The 21,209-nt window shown below is 30.7% G+C and overlaps 1 protein-coding gene across 3 annotated transcripts in view; it reads right to left on the bottom strand.

The window, feature by feature from the left end:
• Positions 1–21,209, bottom strand: part of LOC126743308 (adenomatous polyposis coli protein-like) — a 178,148-nt gene that overhangs the window by 12,071 nt on the left and 144,868 nt on the right. For all 3 annotated transcript variants that reach the window (XM_050450337.1, XM_050450338.1, XM_050450339.1), the window contains 8 exons: positions 20,425–20,836; positions 19,584–19,729; positions 18,774–19,181; positions 16,852–17,002; positions 16,591–16,788; positions 12,532–12,883; positions 8,792–9,062; positions 3,613–3,783 (listed from right to left, as the gene is read on the bottom strand). In XM_050450337.1, coding sequence (XP_050306294.1) covers positions 3,613–3,783; positions 8,792–9,062; positions 12,532–12,883; positions 16,591–16,788; positions 16,852–17,002; positions 18,774–19,181; positions 19,584–19,729; positions 20,425–20,836 — 2,109 coding nt within the window. The remainder of the gene's footprint in view (positions 1–3,612; positions 3,784–8,791; positions 9,063–12,531; positions 12,884–16,590; positions 16,789–16,851; positions 17,003–18,773; positions 19,182–19,583; positions 19,730–20,424; positions 20,837–21,209) is intronic.

Below are 21,209 nucleotides of genomic sequence, written 5' to 3'. Positions count from 1 at the left end.
AGATACTAAAGGTATATATACTGATGGTTTGTGTTAGAATTCAGGTAGATTGTGTGGTCAAGTCATTACTTGTTACAAATTAAAAATGTTTCGTCCGTGGGAAAATATCAGTACTCAAAGTAAATCTGTGGATTTCAAGACAAAAGACGATAAAAAACTGTTAAAGCGTGATAGTTTATCGGTTGACACAAAAAAAAAGTAATTTTTGATGTTTAACTACCTTTCTAGAACGTGGTTTTTCAAAAATATAATGCAGTAAAGGAAGCAGCAGATTTATTAAAAAGACCAGTGAGCACAGTGTGAAAAATCATTTAGTCAACCAGTAGTCCCAAGGCGGAAGAGTTGTTCTTCACTTCCTTCACTTTTAAGAAACTCGACTCGAACGATGTCTATATTAGAAAATGTATGCTGTGTACAGCAAACAAATGATTTCTGCATTGGATTGTCGTGAGACCCTCAGGAAATGTATCCTAAAAAATTGTTTCAAAATTGAGAGAATTGATAAATGGCGAGTCATATGGAATCGCCCCGACTGAAAACATGGAGAATGGAAGGGATATTTTTTATTTAGATAAAGGCTGGGTAGATCTATCGGGCAAGTGCGCAACTAAAATTCCTTCAAATAAAAGTAAGCAACTATCGCCCAATTGCACTGCTTCCCACGTTATTAAAGAAGATTAGTTAAAAAAAATCTTTAGAAGTAAGGATAGTGCAAATGTTTTTCGTATAATGATAAGTCTGTCGCGAATAATCTCCAAAATAATTATTTTTGGTAACGTGCTTTTAATATTTACACGCTGGGATATTTTCTTTGCTTACACTGTCAGTATTGTTTATAAAGTAAGACATTTAGCTGCTTTAGGTGACTTTTATCCTGTACCCCAATTTTGAAAGCGAAATATGAACTATCCTTATTTTTCTGTATAGGGAAGCATCCGATAGAGTTAATTGTCACAAGTTTTTTTACATAGAGAGATATACATCAATTCTTATGAGACTAATTTCGTGGAATAAAAAACATCCCCAAACTTAAATTTCTGACAATTTTTCTTCTTTCGAATATTTTTTGCTCGCGAGACTGCCGAACAACATGGAAACGTTGAGATCCTTTCTAAAGGTTAACTAAGATCATTAATGGATTCTTTTTATCATTAAGTCCGTTTCCCATTTGCTTTTCAACAATCCTTTCGTTTGCTTTCTGACCTTTGAAGTATTTGAATGCGCCGAAAACAATTTTTTTTTAAATTTAAATTTTTAATTAAGCAATTTTGTAAAACATCTCTTTCTATAGCTCCAGTCACGAGCAACAACTATTTTAATATATGAAAAAGTCGTCCATGATTCTCAGATACTTAATTTAAATATATAATAAACATATACAGTGTGGTGACTTTAACTGGAATAAATTCAGTTGAAACTAATCAAAATTTATCTTGCAAAATTCCTGAGACCCGTCGATTTTTGTTTATTTTTTTTTCACATTTCAAGATAGATTTTGTATTTTTTCACCTACAGGGGGGGTCCAAATTAACCCCAACTTTTTTTTTTTCGAATGGAAAGCCACTTTTTTTAAACTCTCATTGAAAAGAGCCCTTTTTCTTGATTAAATTGCCCTATTTACTTTTGTGATTATCTAGAGGCGAATCTAAGACGAAAAAAAACCATTAAATTATTAAAAGTTGCGTTTAATGTATAAGATGCTCAAAATGAGCACCATTTACTTGTTGGCAAAACCCAAGACGATAATAAAATTCGTTTCTGACATTTTCTAACACTTCTGGAGATATTTGTCGGATTTCTTGCCTAATACGTTCTTTGAGTTCGTCTAGGTTTCCTGGTTTGCTCATATAAATTTGACTTTTCAAATGTCCCCACAGAAAAAAATCAAGTGGGGTGAGATCGGGAGAACGTGCCGGCCACTCGATTGCACCCCTTCTACCAATCCATCTGTTTGGAAAATTGTCATCTAAATACTGGCGTACATTACGGGCATAATGTGGGGGAGCACCATCTTGTTGCATCCAGATTCTTTCATCATACAAATCTGGATCGAACTGTCTGGGATATAAGGCACGTAAGACTGGAACTAGTTCATGTTCAAGAAATTCTAGATATCTTTCCCCAGTTAAAGTATCATTGAAGAATATGGGCCCTATAACTTGCCTGCCAATTATGCCAGCCCAAACATTAGTTTTCTGGGGATATTGTGTATTAGTTTCCCTTACCCAGTGTGGGTTCTCGTCAGACCAGTAGCGACAGTTCTGCTTATTAACATGGCCATTTAGGGTGAATGTAGCCTCATCAGAAAAAAGGATCCACTCCGAAGATATATGATTTTCGTCAATGGCGTCATCAATTCACAGAACTGAACTCTGCGATCTGGATCGTCTTCCAATAACTCTTGAACGGGTTGCATTTTATAAGGTCGTTTGTTTGCACTTTTTAAAATTTTTAGCACAGATTTATGATAAATAGAGTTTTCGCGAGCTACTCTTCTGGCTGCAGTTACCGGATTTTCTTCCATCGCTAACAATACATTTAATTGGGTGTTTTTATCGATTTTAGGAGACCTTTGTCTTGAAACATCCCTCACGTGCCCAACTTCTCGAAATCTGCTTTCGATTTGACTAACCGTACCTTGGTTAATAGATGGCAAATCTGGATATTTCTGCCTGAATAAGTGGACAACCTCTAGCTGAGTACGACTTCTGTCCCCATAATCAATCATCATTAAGATTTCATTCTTGTGGGATTCGGATAAATAGGGCATTTTTTCAATATAAATTAACTTATTTAACAACTGGTTGAAATTCACTTTAACAGTGACACTACAACAATGTCAGGAAATGTCTCGATACCAATAAAATAAACAAACACGCCAAAAATTTACCAACACAAAATATTTCGAGACTTTTAATAATTTAATGGTTTTTATTTTTTTTTCGTATTTCTCCTTTAGATAATCACAAAAGTAAATAGGGCAATTTAATCAGGAAAAAGGGCTCTTTTCAATGAGAGTTGAAAAATAAAAGTTTAGTAGTTTTAAAAGTAAGGGTTAATTTAGACCTCCCCTGTAGGTGAAAAAATACAAAAACTATGTTGAGATGTGAAAAAAAATTAACAAAAATCGACGGGTATCAGGAATTTTGCGAGATAAAATTTGATTATTTTTAACTGAATTTAATCCAGTTAAAGTCACCACACTGTATATTATTTAACAAGGCGACACGTTTCTTCGCCACCTTGTCTTACACGGCATTCTCATACCTATCTAAAACAGCCACTGACACCACCGGAACAGAAATTCAAGATGTTATTTATTAGGGAAATAACATTTAATAAAAATAATAAGATATGAGATGAACTTTATGAAGATTTACTGAAGAACTAAAATTATCTGTTAAAAAAACTCGGAATATTACCTAATTCTATTATTGTTTTATTTAACCGATATGATTAAATTTGTAATAATTTTTATGATTAATAGAATGTTAATTTAAGTTGGTCATAGCTATTAACCTAAAAATTATTTCCAGGTTTTATTAGAAAACTTCACAACTTATGGTTATTAATAATTATGTCCGCTATAAACAAATATAAATAAATACATACCTATTGTATAGCCTAGTATTCTTATTAATTCTATCGGTACTAGCAGATTTGGCAGTTCCATTCTGTACAGGTCTATTGGTAACCAAGTTGTTATTGGCAGGTATTTTGCTCGTTACTGTTCGGGCAACATGTTTGTTAAAGGATGGAATTTTTGATGGTGGAGTAGGTAGCCTAAAAATGATTTTTCTTAAGTATAGTAAACAAAAAATTATTTTTCTCACATATTCACTTTTTATCGAACCATCTGCGATTGTTTAGTAATTTATATATTTATGTATTTGTTTTAATTTGAAGTAATAAATTATTTGTGTTTAAATTGATACTAATGTACGAGGAAAAAATGAGTGACAGAAAAACAAAGTAAATAGGAGGAAGCAATTAATAGAAAGTGAACACTATAAATATTGAAAGGTGGAGATTAAAGAGGTAACTACTTAGGGGAATCAAAACAGAAAATTACTAAGAGCTGTATGCCTAGAAAGCTAGCTAAACAAAATCTCACAAAGAAACACAGGGGAAATTTCTGAATAGAATGTATTATGTTAACCCAAAATACAACCATTGTAATTATATTGTTAATGTGCTTAAAATAAGATAGGACATATCTTTCCAAATAAAAACGAAAAAAATGTTTTCACATAAAATGGTATTTCCATTCTGCTTTGTATAATAACCAATTAAACATTTACTTCACAAAAAAAAAACGATCCTTTCGATTTGATAAGGTAATTATGTGATTATAGACAAAACTGGTCATGAACATAAAATCGTGACTTCAATTAGGCCAAGTGCAAATGACTCATACAAATATATTATCTATCTTCTAACCAGAATTATTTATATATTAATTACTTATGAAACAAATTTTTAGTCAAGTTAAATTTAAAATTAGAAATTAGCGACTGATACTTCGTAACACTTATCAAAATGTTTCCCTATTAGTTCATGTAAATAAAAAATATATCCATTAATCACAAAGATTGCAACTGTAGTCAGTAAGTTAATAGTTAAATTTCTTACTGAAAAAACAGATGCATTCTTGCTGCCAACATTATTCAATTTCAATGACAATCTAAAGAGTACAATTTTCAGAGACCCTGCAGAATCTACGGTGTGTAAGACTGATTGACACAATCACAATTTTGATTGTGGTTTGGTTCTATATGTTCTTTGTGATGAGTTTTTCATTTAAAAAATATTTTTATAGTATTTAAGCTAATACGAATTTACCTGCGGAAAAAGAGCGAAATTAGTGTTTAATTTGTTGGGTTAAGCAATTTATTGTATACAAATATTTATCCAGGATCCAGGTGTCATATAAATCTAACAGTAATTTGTTTTATCGTTTGTGTAGCATTTTTTTTGTACAAATTTATATTTTTTTCTCTTTCTTCCCCAGCAAATTTGAGAAAATAATTTGAAAGATTTTTTTGAAGGTTTAATACTAGTACATGTAAACGCGTTTCGCCTCTAAGATAAAGGGCGAAAACAAAAAGTTTCTAGGGCTTTCAGCTGTTATAGTTCGCAGCAGGTATAAGATTTGACTATTTTTCTCTTTAAAATGACGTGAAATACTTTTTTTTCTAACAGATGCTTAATACTTAAATTACTTTGAGAAGGGTGATATTTATAATCAACTCTATAATGCTGTTTAATACGTGTAACATGATTTATTTTAAATTTTTTTAAATTTATTTAAAAATATTTCATTTATTTATCAAAAATAAATAGGATGTTAACAGGCCGAAACCCAAACGAACATCCACAAATTACAAAATGTTTCGAATGCACTTAACTAAAAAATTTCGAAAACTTCGCTGAGGTATATGGAAAGGTATTTGAGATATTAAATAACTCAAGTCAATATGATAGTTAATTATTTTTTAGAGAAAGAACCTGTCTGTGTGAGTGCGCCGTGTTTCAAGACAATATAATTGATACTTATTGTCTCCGCATATTGCAAAGCGCAGACGACGGAGGCAAACCCCAAATGACTATAAATTTCGGCAAAATATATTGCTTTTAGAGAGCTTGTAGAGGTTAATAGCTTACCATTTCTTACAATTAAGCCCAGCATTCGATTATATTTGATGCCTAAGTAATTAATATGTACTGCGAAAGTTAGCTTTTGATCATATACATAGATCCTTCACTTTATCAGTCCTCCTAAGTAGAATTCCATTAAAATTATAGCAAAGTTTAAATAAATTAGTATTACGTGTGAAACTAATGAATGCGCATTTATCATAATTAAGTTAAAGTTTATTTCTCTGGCAATACGCAAAAAATCTGTCTAAATCATTTTCTTAAAAGAAAGCAATCATTAATTGATGGAAGCAAAAATCTTGATAGCGTCTGCATAAGATAGCGTCTAATAAGTAATATTTTGGAGAAAGTAAAACATTTAGTAACATCGTTTAAATGGATTATAAATAGTATGGGCCCCAAATGGGGACCTTGAGGTACGCCTGAGGTAACTGGAGTACTGGTGCGTCATGTACAGTGACCTACTGGGATCGATTAAAAATGTACGACGCTGACTACCGAAGGAAATCTCCATGAACTCCCATTTCCGGCAAGTTTCTGATTATGATCAATTTTGTCCAAAGCTTTGCTGAAGTCAGTGTACACTTTGCGTCTGACAATTCATTGAACAGATTGTATATATTCCGAGTAAACAACTAAGTTAAAATCAATTGATCGTTTGGTAAAAAAACCGTGCTCCTCATCAATAATTATAGATTAAAGAAAACGTTTATCATGAACTAATGATTCAAAAATTTTACCGAAAATATCAAGTTTATTTCTATAAATTGGCACCACATTAGCCATCTTCCACTTGCAAGGGAACACACATTGCTTAAGAGACAAGTAATAAATACTACGCATTAAATAAACATGCAAAATATTCCATTTATCAAAGGGTTCCCCATTATGATTCTAAAACCCTTAAGGAGGGCGCCCACTGAATCGGCTCGGTCGGTAACTAGCCCTCATACAATCGGCAGAACGAAGACACTACGACGTTTAAAAGTGGTTCGACTATTCGAGCATATAGAAGTATTGTGATTAAGCTCCCGTTTAAGCGTCTTAAAAAAAAATGAGCAATTTCTCAGATTCTGAAGAGGATGTTATGATTACAGTAGCCTGTGCTAAAGTACAAGCGGTAGAAAAGCGAAATAGATAGCCGGTAATGGTGGTAAGACACCCTGTATAGAGTCAAATAAAATAAATTATAACATAACATTCCAACGTGCAATTGAAACTATATAATAAGCTGTCTTTTTTGTGTATTTTTGTAAAAACATAAATTATATTCAAAGCAGGAGTTGTACACCACTTAACACCAAAACGAGAACTTTCACACTCGCACATTTCGCCGACCAAGTTGGCATCCTCAGATAATTAAAACTTAGTTTTAAAATCTCCTGATGATGCCAACTTAATAAACAGTAAATAACGAAAACACCCATTTAAGACATAAATGACACTTACCAGAACATCCAGTTAATTTGGATACCTCCTCCCAAGCGTTTTCTTTCCTTAAATTATCATGATAATATGTGTTTTGTTTATCATACAATATTCTAAAACTGCGAACAGCTTCGATTAAAATTTCGTTTGACATATTTATCAAATCAACGGTTTTTAAAATTCTTTGAAATAGTTCCTCACTCTATGCCAAAAAATGCTAAAATAGTCGCAGACTTACGGTGCAATCGGCAAAAGTTGCCCTCCCCACAATATGAGATCGTCGCCGGAGAAAACCGCACCGACCGACCGAACGTACCGAACCGATTTAGTGCGCGCGGCCCCATTTAAATACATGTGAAGCAAATCCGGCCGATTGTGCCGACCGTGCCGAGACAGTCGATGCCGATTCAGTGGGCGCCGTGCTTTAGATGTTTATTTAGATTTATTTAGGTTTAATAAATTCCTTTATCAGATTCTTTATTCATGGGCATAATTTTTAAGGAGACTTCTATGTAGCATGGTTATATTGTAATTACCTTTTGTTAGGACATCTATCCTGTAATAATTTGCAAGCCACATAAAAATTTATTCACCTTTAGGAGTACTTCTTAGGTAATGAAATCGTTCAATATCTGTCAAAGCATGAATTCATCAAGATTACCACTAAATTCAGTAACTTTTTATGATTTTGTGGGAATTTTTTTCTCAAGAATTCTTAATTTTTTAATTTAGCTATTAAGAATCGTATTATCCAATTCAAAAAGTAAATCCGGAATAATAAAAATTGTAGCTTAGATGTAGGAATAGTAGAATAGAAATATTCGACCTAGCATATTGCAAAATAATAATGCAGTTCATTAAAGATGCTGTTATCCAAAAAAAAAAACCACCAACGTGCATATCCGTATTATTTCAAACACGTAATACATTATCATAGATTTTCCTGCTACTCCGCCTCGCCAACTTATTTTTTACCTGCAGAATATTACGCAGATAAAAAAAATACTGGACGTGTAAAATAGTCTGCTTGCAATTCCATTGCAACGCCTAGAATGCTGGCGGTTATGATATGCGACATTCTTCTTCTAAACTTTTTTTATTTATACTTTTTTTTCATGGCCAACTAATAATTTTGAGCTACATATTAAGTTTTTTTTTTTAGAGAACGTATTAGAAAATAAAGTGCTTTGTGCCTAATTAAAAAAAAATCTGTCGACCTCAAAAAATATAGGGTGTTGAAATAAAAAAAGACGAGGTTAAGGTCAAAACATTTAAACGAAGTCTGACTTTTTTAAAACAAACACGCCAATGAATGCTACGCAAAAATATCTATCCAAAGCAGTTTTCACCTTTTTTTCTATTTTTTATAGAATGCGAGCTATGACGGCATCTAAAATAGTTTAGTATTTCGTTCTTCTGTCTCAGAAGTAAAACGAGTTAACTTAATTGTCTGCAGCATTATTAGTTCCACAAAAAAGTGGCACAGATACGCAAGAACAGCAATGTCTATCTTCAAAAATAATCAAGATATCCTGCAATTACAATTAAAATAAAACTCATACTTACTGCCCAATCAAATGAATTTCAAAACCCAAAATATTGTAAACAAACGGATCTATTATAATTTATCAATTAAAATCTGTAATTATATTCCAAATATTTTAAAATGTATTACTAATTCAACCAATAATAAAAACTAACTTACTTTGTGGGAGTCTTCGGTGAGCTACTGGGGGAATCGTCCTTCGTAAAAGTTCCTTGCCGTTCTAATGGCGGAGTACCCTGAGTACTCTTTGCATTGTGTTTCGGACTACTTTTAGGACTATTGTTGCGACTATTTGCTATACTTCTATTTGGCGTAGTGATGTTACTGCTTCGAGAATATCCATAACCACTTGATTTTACTGGAGTGGGCGTAGGAGGTTTTAGATATGAGGTTTTTTCTTTTGGATTGGCATCTCTTTTTAGGGAAGTTCCTAAATCAAACAACATTAATAATGAATATTCACATTAAAGTAAAAAAAAACATAAACTAAAAAATACACAAATACATTTTCAGGAAAATATTAGATACACACACATTTTTTATGTTCGGTTCCTGAAGGAAATTTATTTATGTGTATACTCGTATAATAAATATAGGTATATTTAGTTTAAATTATTATTTATGTCAGATAATAATGTGGTTTAATTTGTCATTTATGATGATTGAAACTGAGTATTTAGGAGGGTCAAATAGATTTCTCTACTAAAAAATAGAAATCAAAAATAGAAAAAAATAGTTCTCTACTTGAAAAACTTGAACTTCGGCTATTTTGTTATTTTGATTTTAAGAGATATCAAAAACCTAATAACACTACATCGTGGTATTTTTAGATTTCATAACCAATGTTTCGTTTTACAGGAACCGTCATCAAATTATAAACATGTCAGTTTACCTGATTCCATTTTTTATTATGAATGCAAGGTGCAATACATCCTTTATGTATTGCACCTTGCATTTTTTGCCAGTTGAAAGGAAATATGTGATTTTCAATTTTTTATTAATAGATTACAGTAGGCGTTGCAGTCAAATGATTTGACTGACATAAATACCTTCCATATATTAATTTATATCATGTTTCAGCGGTCTTCCCTACATACATAAGTCACGCACAAAAAATAAAAGCAAAGCAAAATAAGTCAAATAAGTAAACATCTATCACCTACTCTGTTAATATCTCAATGGCAATTAAACATTGTATGGAGCCGGTTATTACTTGCCCTACAAAGCCGAAGAAATATAGACCCGCAACAACTGTTTCTAAAATAAAGAAAATGGAGCGGAACGGTATAGCAAAAAACAATAAATCTAAAAAAAAACAAAAACTTTATTTCAGCCTTTAAAAATATGCATTTTAATAAATCGCGGCTATCTTTTTTTATCAACAATTATTTTATCTGCTAAAACGATTTTATTAATGATCTGAAGTTTGCTGTTTTTATTTAAGTAGTGTTTAACATTTTTCCAGAGAATGTTTATATTTTTGTTCATTTTTTATTTATAATAATTGATGTAAGCCTGATCGAGTAGTTCATTCAGCTTATTACGGTAAACTTTAAATTGTAATTTACAATTTAAAGTTTGTGAATACTTTATCATATTAGAATATAACTTGTGCTTTGTACGTATTGATTTTAAAAGAACTGGGGTTATCCATGAGTTTTTACATTTTTTCGATTGTAGATCTTTACAGAAGAGCACTCTGTCAAATGTTTTTTTGGTGCTTCAAAAATAATACTCCACAACATTATGCAACACAACAATTTTGCGCATTTTTAAACTAGAAAAGAGAGTTGTTCGTTATTTACTGAAACTTAGTAGTAGGACTCCCTGCCAAGAATTCTTAAAAATATATAACCTATTAACTCCTCTTTCTTTCTTCATACTTAAATCTGTTTGATTAATTCGTAAGCATGCATTAGCGATTTTAGAAAGGCTATCTCACAATTACTGACTGAGGAATGGTGAGCATGATCTTACTTAGCAGACTCTATAATATACAATGCAAAAAAAAAATGCACAATCATCTGCCATTCAGAATCATGTCCCTATCATCTTTTGCCTCATTTCGCAAGGCTTTAAAATTTCATTTGCTGGAGAGAGACATTATATGCAGTAAACCATCTTTTTATTATTTAATAATATTGAACTTTATAAATATTCTTTTTAAAATTTTTCTATTTGTACTACGACTATGTATTATAATTACATTTTGTTTATGTACAATTCTTATTTTATGGTACACAGATTTATAGTAAATTTTTATGTATATTCTGTATTGGTTTTTTGCATGTTTTCTTTTATTATACTAGCTTTGTCTATTTTTTAAAACAATTTGCTTTTTTTGTTACAATAAACCAAATTATGAATAATATCTGTTTAGGAATATTTTGAAAATATCAAAACTGCGATTTTCATTAATATAATACTCTTGTGGATATTTGTTCGTTTATTTATTTCTTTGTTTATTTAATATACAACAAATGCCCAATTACAGCTTCTTAATTGTCGAAAAAGACATTTAAAATGTTACATATAAATTATAAAACCAAAGTCTAATTTAATGAAATAGCAAATAAATACAGCAGTATAGGTACATTCAGGTTAAGTTGAGCAGTAAATTTTATATCTATTCAATCGTACATGTAAAGAAATCTAATTTTGATGCCATGTTGATTATTTCTTTTACACATTTCGTATATTGGAGAGGTTCTGAATGCGTTCAGGCGCGAAAGAGGTGAGTAGAATGTTGAGCTGAAACGAAGGGTCGCTTGTGGAACATTAAATTCAAGTTTTTTAAGAAATCGTGGACAATTAACTTTATTTCTTAGGATTTTCTATGAAAAAATTTGTGCATGACTGTGAATTGATAATGACTAAAAATTATTTATGTTAATATTTTCAATCTAAATTAAAATTCCATATTTCTGAAATGGAACATACATATTAATAATGTCACATATATTGCACGCCATCTTAATAAAATTAGTCATTGTAGAGTCTCTTGATAATTACAGTAACATTTATTGAGATACAGCATTACAGTCTATTCTAATTGATAAACAGTAATGCTGTTTTATCATATCTTTTTTTACCTCAAAAATATGTATTTCGTCTACACGAATTTAAAAAAATCACAGAACAATTTTTCAGTGAATTCCATACTGTAAAACAGCTTTTCTAGAATAAATTATACTTTTTCTTAATAAGAAAGTAAGTCGTCAGTTCATCATTATATAACAACTACATAGCTCTAGTTGTTATAGCCTCCTAAAAAAAAATTAAATAAATACAATATAAAAATTTGGATTAGGCATATTTTTAATAAAATCATTAATGAAATAATATGGCTTTTATAATATATTTTGTTATATTTAGTTACTTATTTAGCCTAGTTAAGCATAATAATTAAAAGTTCTTTAGTTCTGAAGTTTGGCACTTTTATAAGTTAAACTGTTTCCTCAAAAGTTAAACTCCTTCCTAAAAAAAAACAAAAGAAAATGTTATGTTAAAATAAGATTTTTATCTTTTCCTAATTTAACCAAAATTGTATTACCATTAGCCAACATACTAAGATCCGTATTCTTATCTCTGATAGTTGAGAAATAGCTCGAAATTGTATAAAAGTTTAGTAAAAAACTAAATCTAAAAATAGTTTCAAAAAATAATACAAAATCACATAAAAATTAATATTGGAGATTGATCTCCTTCCTTCATAAGTATCAATGAAACAAAAACAGAAGTACAGAAAGAAGATGTTTTTTATATACCTACAAGATGATTGACTATATACGGAAACCCTGTCCAAACTATTTTTCATTAATATCAGAACCAAAAAATACTCTTTACATTTTAGGTAGTACTCTTACTTAAAATAATATACTATGTTGAGGCAATCTTACCAGATTTAATACTAGATGTTATGTTTTTCACAAGATTCGAAGCCATATTTTTGGCCGGTTTTATTGTTTTTGGAGCAATTTTATTCATAATATTCGTTTTTGAATATAAAGGCTTTCTTCTCCCTCGTATTCCTTTAGGTTCTTCTGGTTTAGCCTCATCCTCCTCTTGCTCCTGATCAGAGTTTGATAGCGGTTTGACAATTCTGGGTTTTACTAAACTTTTTTCTTCAAGATTTTCATCGCTAACTTCATCTGGTTTTAGATGCAGGTTCGAACTTAATGGCTCTTGTGGTGTCGTACATTCTACTTGAGAAGGATGAACTTCTGCAGGCAGTATATTGGATAAATTCACCTAATATAAAAAAATAACAGTATTAAAATAGACTTAACAATAGCGTTAATTGAATATTTGGGAAGATACGCAATCCTGTGTTAAAAAATGTACCTGGTCGACTATTGATTATCGACCAGTTTTCTTTACCGGGTGGTGCTGCCTAGGAACGATTCATTTAGCTGCTGACTTCTTTGAGTGAGATTTTCCACGACGCTGTAATCTCCGGTTACACAACCGTGTTGGTTATTTTTTTAAGAAAAAACATGATGTTTTCTTTAAACATGATGTGTCATTCTATGTTGAAAGTGTCAAGCTTTTAAATAAAAAGAATGTTGCACTTAACTTACTAACAACTAATATACAAGAGAATATATGGGACAAGTCATAAGATATAAGTAGGTTTCACGTAAATATAAAGAACAATTAAAATAATTCATAAGACTTAATATCTATGATAATATTACCTTTTAGTCAAAAATGTTTTGTAAAAAGTAACCCGTATTGTCATGTGATTCAATACCCGAAAAAATGCAGCGTAGTGAGATCTGTAAAGTACATACAACTTTCTTGGATATAAATATTGGAAAATATCTTTAACTGAAATTAAAATAAAATTAAAAACAAAAAAGTTAAAGAGATTTTGAGTGTTGATGTTAATAATACTCGATAAAATATGGGAAATAGACCACATTTTAAGTTGCGATACAGGCAAATCCTTAATTACTAATTGTTACACCTATACTTAAAACTAGTAACAAAAAAAGACGCATCACGGTTATACAGGATCTTCAAAAATAAGGATGACCAGTATGGGGATCTCGGCAACGGTAGAAGATACGAGGTGGTATAATTAGAGGACCTCCTCACTATGTAGTTTCCTTTAGGCAATGGTTGGAATTATTATTATCCTAACCAGTGGATTGGCAGCAGATTGAATGGCCAAACGGCCCTAGCATCTTTTGACTTTTTTTGTGGGGTCCCCTAAAATCTGTGGTTTCTAAAATGCAAGCTGAGTCACTAGAGCAATGGATTGATCAGAAATTTACTCATTTTTTTTTCAAAAATTCCTCTAATTATAGTTAGCCTGCAACAAATAATACCTGTTAGGAAGTTACTTATTTTAAAACGACAAGAAGAAGCGAAGATAAGAAGAACGAAGATAAGAAGCCAAATAAAGCTATATCAGAGAAACATTTGTAAATATACGTCAAGAATTTGAAAGCAGGCTTTATTATTTTCTTCAAAATTACCGAAATTATTTTCAACAATTAATTAAATAAAAATTACAAAATACTATTTTTATTTGCTTTCCTTAATCAACAGAGAAGAATTTTATGAAATGTGGCTTTCTAAGGAAAGCACTGGTGTGTCTCATCCTATCCAAAGGGTATCCAGATAAGGGTGAGATAATATGCTTGTTTTTGTTCCCCCTTCATTTTATAAAAACTGTTTTCAGCGGCTTTTTATTCAGTTTTTTGTTCCTAATATATGGCTATTTCAAGTTTTTAAATTGTCACCCTGAATAAGTGTGATTATAATGTTTGTTTCAACATACCTTTTAAAATAACGTTATGAAAAAAAGAAAGATTTTAAGAAATTTTAATTTTAAATTTTAGAATTGCATTTATGTAAGTACCAAATTGCACAATTTTTCTCTAATTTAACTGACCTCATCTACCGCTTCTGAGACCCCATATACCTCATCGTTATCTTGGATACCCTGTATTGTTAACTTTTTGGAATTTTGGGACTAAGGCAAGTTTAGCTACACCGCAATATTCTTGGTGAATCCTGACTGGTTATTACTTAAAGACCATAAAATTAATAAATTGATTTTAAATTTTAAAGAAGTAAAAGAAAGAAAAAATAGAATGTGGCTCTCATAGATTGAAAACCCATTTTTTTTAAGACCTCGGTTTAGTTTTTGTAGATGAAATGAATAATTTTCGATGAGCTTAATAATTAGATTTTTTTATAGATGTGCTAATAATGTTTTGAGTTTCCCATTTTAGGTTATTATAAATTAGAATCTTAATTAATAACTATAAATAGCTATTTATCAATCGGCCATGGACCTAGGTTTAGTATATTCATTCTTGTTTTATTTAATAATATTTTATAAACTGACTTGCATATATTATTACTTTTTTAGAGTATGACAAAGTTCACTAGATAATTGTATTGTTTTGACATGAATTTAAAAAAATTTCTTATGGCTAACTACAATATTGGATTAAGCGTACTTATATTGCTTGTACATGCAATTTCGGAATAACAATACTTTTTATTGGGTTCAATATTAGAAAATTAAACTTCACTGGAATTTCATCCTATTATAAAAAATTTTAGACATCTTTACAAATTCCACTGTTCAATAATTTTTGATATTAATGTTACATTGCAAAGAACTGCTGAATACTTGAGTTTGCTTTGTATCTACAGCTATTTTTTATTAGAGAAAATAGATTCTCGAGGGGATCTTGATTTAGGTGTATAATTAAAATATATTCACAATCAATGGAGTTTGTTAAATATTCATTTAAAACAAGGACCGAATTAACAATCCCAATCAATCCGTAAACGCAGTTAATTTTATTTCTTTTTTGATTTTTTTTCAATTACTTCAGTTCAGCTAAAATATTAAGGCCAAATTAAAAAAAAAATTAAAACTTAAATTTGAATTACTATCTATGCTAATCAATAAATCCCCTAAATACATTAATTGACTTAAAGTATAATACATTCTTTATAAAACTATCTCCGAGATATTGATTTAATACTCAATTAAATAATTTTAAATTTGCTTCTGTAAATCTATATTTTTGTTAATCAAATTATCAGATATAAATGAACTACCTAATAAATAATACCTAATTGATAATAATTCGATTTTCGAAACTCCTTTTTTTAAATTATTTAAACGAATAGTACTGCGCTGTAAAGCCAAAAGTATTTAAAAGCAAAATTGAAACAAAATAACTAGTATTAATAGATTAAATATACGGAATTAAATATTTATAACTTCATCTTTCATGAGAATTCTATAATAAATGAACATCTACTAAGTGAACAAAAATATAAGAATTATATGTAAACCTTTTCAAGATGCCATACTTCTGTACCACATTTCTTCCTAGTAGTTTTGTTTTGTACTTATGTATGAACTTACATTGCTGTTTTGGTTTCTTTTTATTATGACTTCCCCTATAAACAACACTTATTTGTTGGCAGCATAATTATGTATATAATGCAAGAAAAGCAGCTTTTAACTACGCTATAAAAAATGATGAATTATTGATTTTCGCCCATAAAAAAATTAAATAATATTTCGAAATACACCTGTGGAAAACATTAATACATGATAACTCAAACCACCCGAGTTTTCAGGGCGAATCATGCAAAGCAGGCATGCAGCAACTGTTGGAACACGCTTTTGGCAAAATTCTCGGGTTCACTTACACCGACGCGACGGTGTCGCCATTTCATTGTTGGGTACATTTGAACGTAATCCAAATATTGAATTAGCGACAATAGTATTACAAAAAACAAAGGGGTTACATCTTTACAAATTAGCTTAGCAGGCCACTATTTTTAACATGGCAATGGCACGATTTTTTAATTGTTACAGCTTGTATTTTCATGTCGTATTTTTCTTAAATACAATAAAAATGAAATAGTTATATATATAATACAGTTTGTAGTAATTGTATAGAATAGATACAAACCTCGAGCGGTAGAGGTAAATTGGTGTTTTCTTCCTTACAATTGCCCTGAGTTTCATAAGATGATACAACTGGAGTCTCTGGCTTTCTCGTACTCCAACTTCTGTGATAAGTCCTATAGTTTATAGGACTGCCAGAATTATGTTCAGAATCTTCATCATTTGATACTAAACTTAAAGTTTCCAAGTCTAACATTTCTTCCTAAAAAAGTTTAGCACACAATAATAACAATTGTTAATACACCACAAAAAACAAAATGCTTACAGTTAGTAACTTGCTATCTCTTATAGTTTTTAACACCAAATTAGCTTCTTTTTCAACTATGAATTGAAGGTCGTTGCCCTCACAAGGAGGAGATGCGGAGAGAACTTCTGGTGATCCAAAACTACTTTCACTGAGTGTTTGAGTTCTAAATCTGAAAGAATTAGAATTTATAAAATATGCAAATATTTATTGGGAAGCATGCATAGTTTATCTAGATAACGTCATTATAATAGGAAAATATTTAAAAAAACGTTGGAGCAATATGTTTTTACGCTCCCAAAAGTCGTAAAACATGTTGTTCCTTTCAAAAAAAAAGTTCGATACCTCGGATGTGTAATATCAGAAAACGGTGTCAAGACTGAGACATATACAGTAAAGAAAATCGAAAAATAGCGGGTAAACACTAGTTAAGAAGCTTTCTGGGCCTTTGCATATATTACCAAAGACTTTTAAAAACATTCGCCAACCTTGCAAAATATCTACAAAAGGCAGACAATATTATGTATTCAATTGGTCAGCAGACCGCGAAGAAGCGTTTCAAGGTCTAAAAAGAGCAATGTGCACATCTCCAGTTTTAACATATCTAATTACTGGACAAACTTTGGAATTGAGTCGTGCATATCTCAGTAAAACGCTATCAAAGTAAGAAAGAAACTATTGTGTGAACAGACGAGAAACACTGAACATTTCCTTAATTCGAATTGCATATACAAAATGGATTGTTAAAAAGAGTCTGACAGAGGATTAATAGAAATGAAAACTATTTGATAGCACTTCCTCGAAACGGATTCCAGAATTCCTTGTAGCCTTGTTCATGGCGGTGTTGGTGGAAGACATTTTGGAATTGGTAAGATCTTGGCGAAGGTGAGAGAAAGCTGCCATTAACGTTCGACTTGTTTGATTCCTTTAAAAAATCTATTTTCTTTATTAAAAGCTGTAGGCTTGTTGAATTAATAGGCTTTTATTAAGATACTTTTCTCACCCCCCCAGTGGTGACACACACTCCACAAGACAGCCGCTGGTTGACGAAGCATAATTTTCCGTAATTCAAAGAATTACTCGCCATTTTTTTCATGACGTACAAAAGTAAAACAAATTTATAACCCTTATACCCAGTTTTGGCTTTTCTGGCTGACTAGTTGAAGTGTAAGTTGCATAGATTCTGTGTTTTGGTAACGAATTTATGATAGCTATACATTTTATTATTTCTTTGTTTTTATCACCCTTTATTTATATATTTTCGTAATTGTATTGCAGTCAAACTGCGCATGACAAAGCAGGCATATTTAGCGCGTATACTAGGTAGCCTAAGGCGGTCTTAAAAATAAAATAAAAAGAATGGCATTCCATTTTAAAAAAATGCTGCTTATATCGCCCTACTTTTTTGAAGCATCCTGTATACTTCAAAATATTTTCCAGATATGCGCCATCAGGTCCCAAAAATTTTTTAAGAGATTAGAAAATTTTAACCTAATTTTTTTAGGCTTTATGGAAGACCGACGCACTGTTGCAGGACCCTGTATATTAAACCACTACAGTGCGAATCACGCCTATTATTAAACCCTCGAACCGAAAACTAAGCCACAAATTCATCGAATACAAAGACCAGTGACACTTTTAGGTTTTTTTTCCTATACCATTGCTAACGCATTGGAATATGCATCTGTTTGTCTCTTTATATCTGTAATTTAACATTAAGAAAAAAGTAAATCGGGACAGAATATAAGGTAGTTCTCAAACTTATTTTTTTAACAATTCCTGAACTTCGGTAAATTATATGGATTTTATATATTTATCTTGTTAAAGTAAAAGTAATAAAAAAAGGGATTTGCGCAAAAATAACAACTCAAAAATACCAGATTTTTTGCACGCAAAACTTGAAAACAGAAAATTATTGTCAATTTAAAATGTATAATGTATACCTTTCCTTATTTTCAAGTCTTTTCTGCAAGAAATTTCTTCTGATACTCAGTTTAGTTCTTGTTGGACTAGGGCTAGCACTGGAATTCTTTGACTCTGCGTCGCTGGTTTCTGGTTTAATAGAATCAGTACTTGCTTGTAAAGCGGAGACATCGATAACTTTTGTTTCAAATCTTGATTTATCCAATCTTCTTCGTTCATTTGATGCTCGCTTTGGAGATTTCACGATATATGTATTACTGCATATACTTTGATCATCCTCTTTTTCCGCAAGTTCATTAACCGTCTTGTAGTCATCGATTAGCAATTCATTGCGTTCTTCCAAGCTAGGTTGAAACTCTTTAACCTTGGTTTCCAACTCTATAGATTCTTGCATAACTTTTTCGGCTGCTACCACATAGGTTTTGTATCTAAATAATGAAAAGTTAATTTTAATAAAATCAATATATTCGTATTTACAGTCATATATAATTAAATGTTTAGCTTTTTCTGACCAGAATATCTCTTAGGGCGGCAGTACACGAGCGACTTTTTTGCAGTCATACCGATCACAATTCAGCGGTCGCGTCTCGGCGAACGAAGGAATACCAGTTTATGCCATACACGGGAGTCGAGCTGCAGTCGAAGTTTGCCACAATTCTGCGAGACGCGACCGCAGAATTGTGGTCGGTTTGTTTGCAAAAAGTCGCTCGTGTACGGCCGCCCTTAGTTGCTATAAGTTGTTTTCAGAGTTGAGAAAAAAATAGTTGTTTATTTTTGACTAAACTAAGTGAATGTTTCTGGTAAATAATTTTTTGTTGAAAAATTTTTACCTGTCTCTAGCCATATTTCTTCGTTGTTTTGTCATCATATTTTTGGTCAAAGGTTTAACTATTCTTTTTGGAGTGCTTTCAACACTGCTAATATCAGATTGAATAGGAGTTATACTGTTAGCATCACTGAATTCCGTTATGTCATTCTAAAACGCAAGTAAGTATTATAGAACTAATTTAAACTTTTTTTGTTGTTGGTCATTTAAATATTTTAAATGGCTACTTAGAAGCTACGGAAACAAGTTTTTTTTTCTCAGTTAAAATATTATGATAAAACTTTTTTTTTTCATTATTTTATCGACATTCTAAATTCTATGACGTTTTATTTTAAAAGGTACGGCCAATAACAAAAGGTATTTTTTTAGTTTTTCATTAATTTGTCTATATTAATCATTTATATTTAATACATAGAATGATTTAAGGAAGATATTATTTTTGAAGTATATTATCAAAAAGGTCACCCGACAAGTTTAAGAGTTGTCATTTACAAATAAATCTTTTAAGATTAAATATTATAATATATATATTAAATATTATATATCTTTAATGTTCGGAAAACAGCTTTAACTAAAATAAGAAATATGTATTTATATGACAAATTTATGTGTGTAATTTCATTCGCCTTAATATAATTTTTTTTTTGCATTCTATACTTCAATATATGAAGACATTGTAAACTTTTGTATAAGTTTAGCATGGCCAAAAGTCACGAAGATATTTTTTTAAAGTATGAAAATTTCAAGATCCCTGATCCCTAGAACAAACGTTAAACGAACATATTATTTCGAATAATATTTTTTTTATATAAATATGTAGCAATGTTTGAAAATATGTCACTTACCGCTAAGGTAACATCAGCATATGTATTGTCAGAAATATGGGTGAGGCAATCTTGAAACGTAGTAGCCTGAGTATGAACGCTATCAGGTGAAAAATCGGCCAAGGAATTGCACATATCGGTAATATCATTAAAAATCGATGGAGGATTCATCAGCTCTAGATCAGCATTAATACTATTTAATGTGGAAGTCACAAAAGGCTGTTTCACATTAAATATTGGATGTGGTTTAGAGTCTTGATTATTTTTGGCAGTTAAGCTTGCATTTATGACAAATTCCGGTTTTAAGTCTATGTCCTCCCGTGGAAGACTTGCAATGCTTGTAATACTACTATCTAAGTCTACCAAATGCTGCAATTCTGATGGTGGATTAAGTTGTTCGATGTTAGATATGCTGTTATCCAAATTTTCCAGGCTAAAAATAGGTTTTAACTTAATTAGGCTTACTTTAAGATAGGGTAAATAGTAGGTGGCTATGTTAAGACAAAATAATATAACGAGTAGAACATTAGATATTTACATATTACTAACTATCCAAAAGAATATATTCAGAAAACTTAAAATTCAAGTAGCTCCTCTATCACTGAAATATTTATTATTTATTAAACAATATTTTTGGTAGTATTGGTGGCAGTTTTTTTTTTAATATGAAACCTAACAAGGATTAATAAAATTAAGAAAAATTTGGTAAAAAAAATCTTAAAAAACATCCTGATATATGTTTTTACTTTTTATGAAATAACAATAATAATATCGGCATGGCTTATTTTCCTGTGTGATTGCATACT

Source organism: Anthonomus grandis, chromosome 12, assembly GCF_022605725.1.
Source record: "Anthonomus grandis grandis chromosome 12, icAntGran1.3, whole genome shotgun sequence".
NCBI lineage: Eukaryota > Metazoa > Arthropoda > Insecta > Coleoptera > Curculionidae > Anthonomus > Anthonomus grandis.
This window is presented reverse-complemented; position numbering and strand designations above follow the sequence as displayed.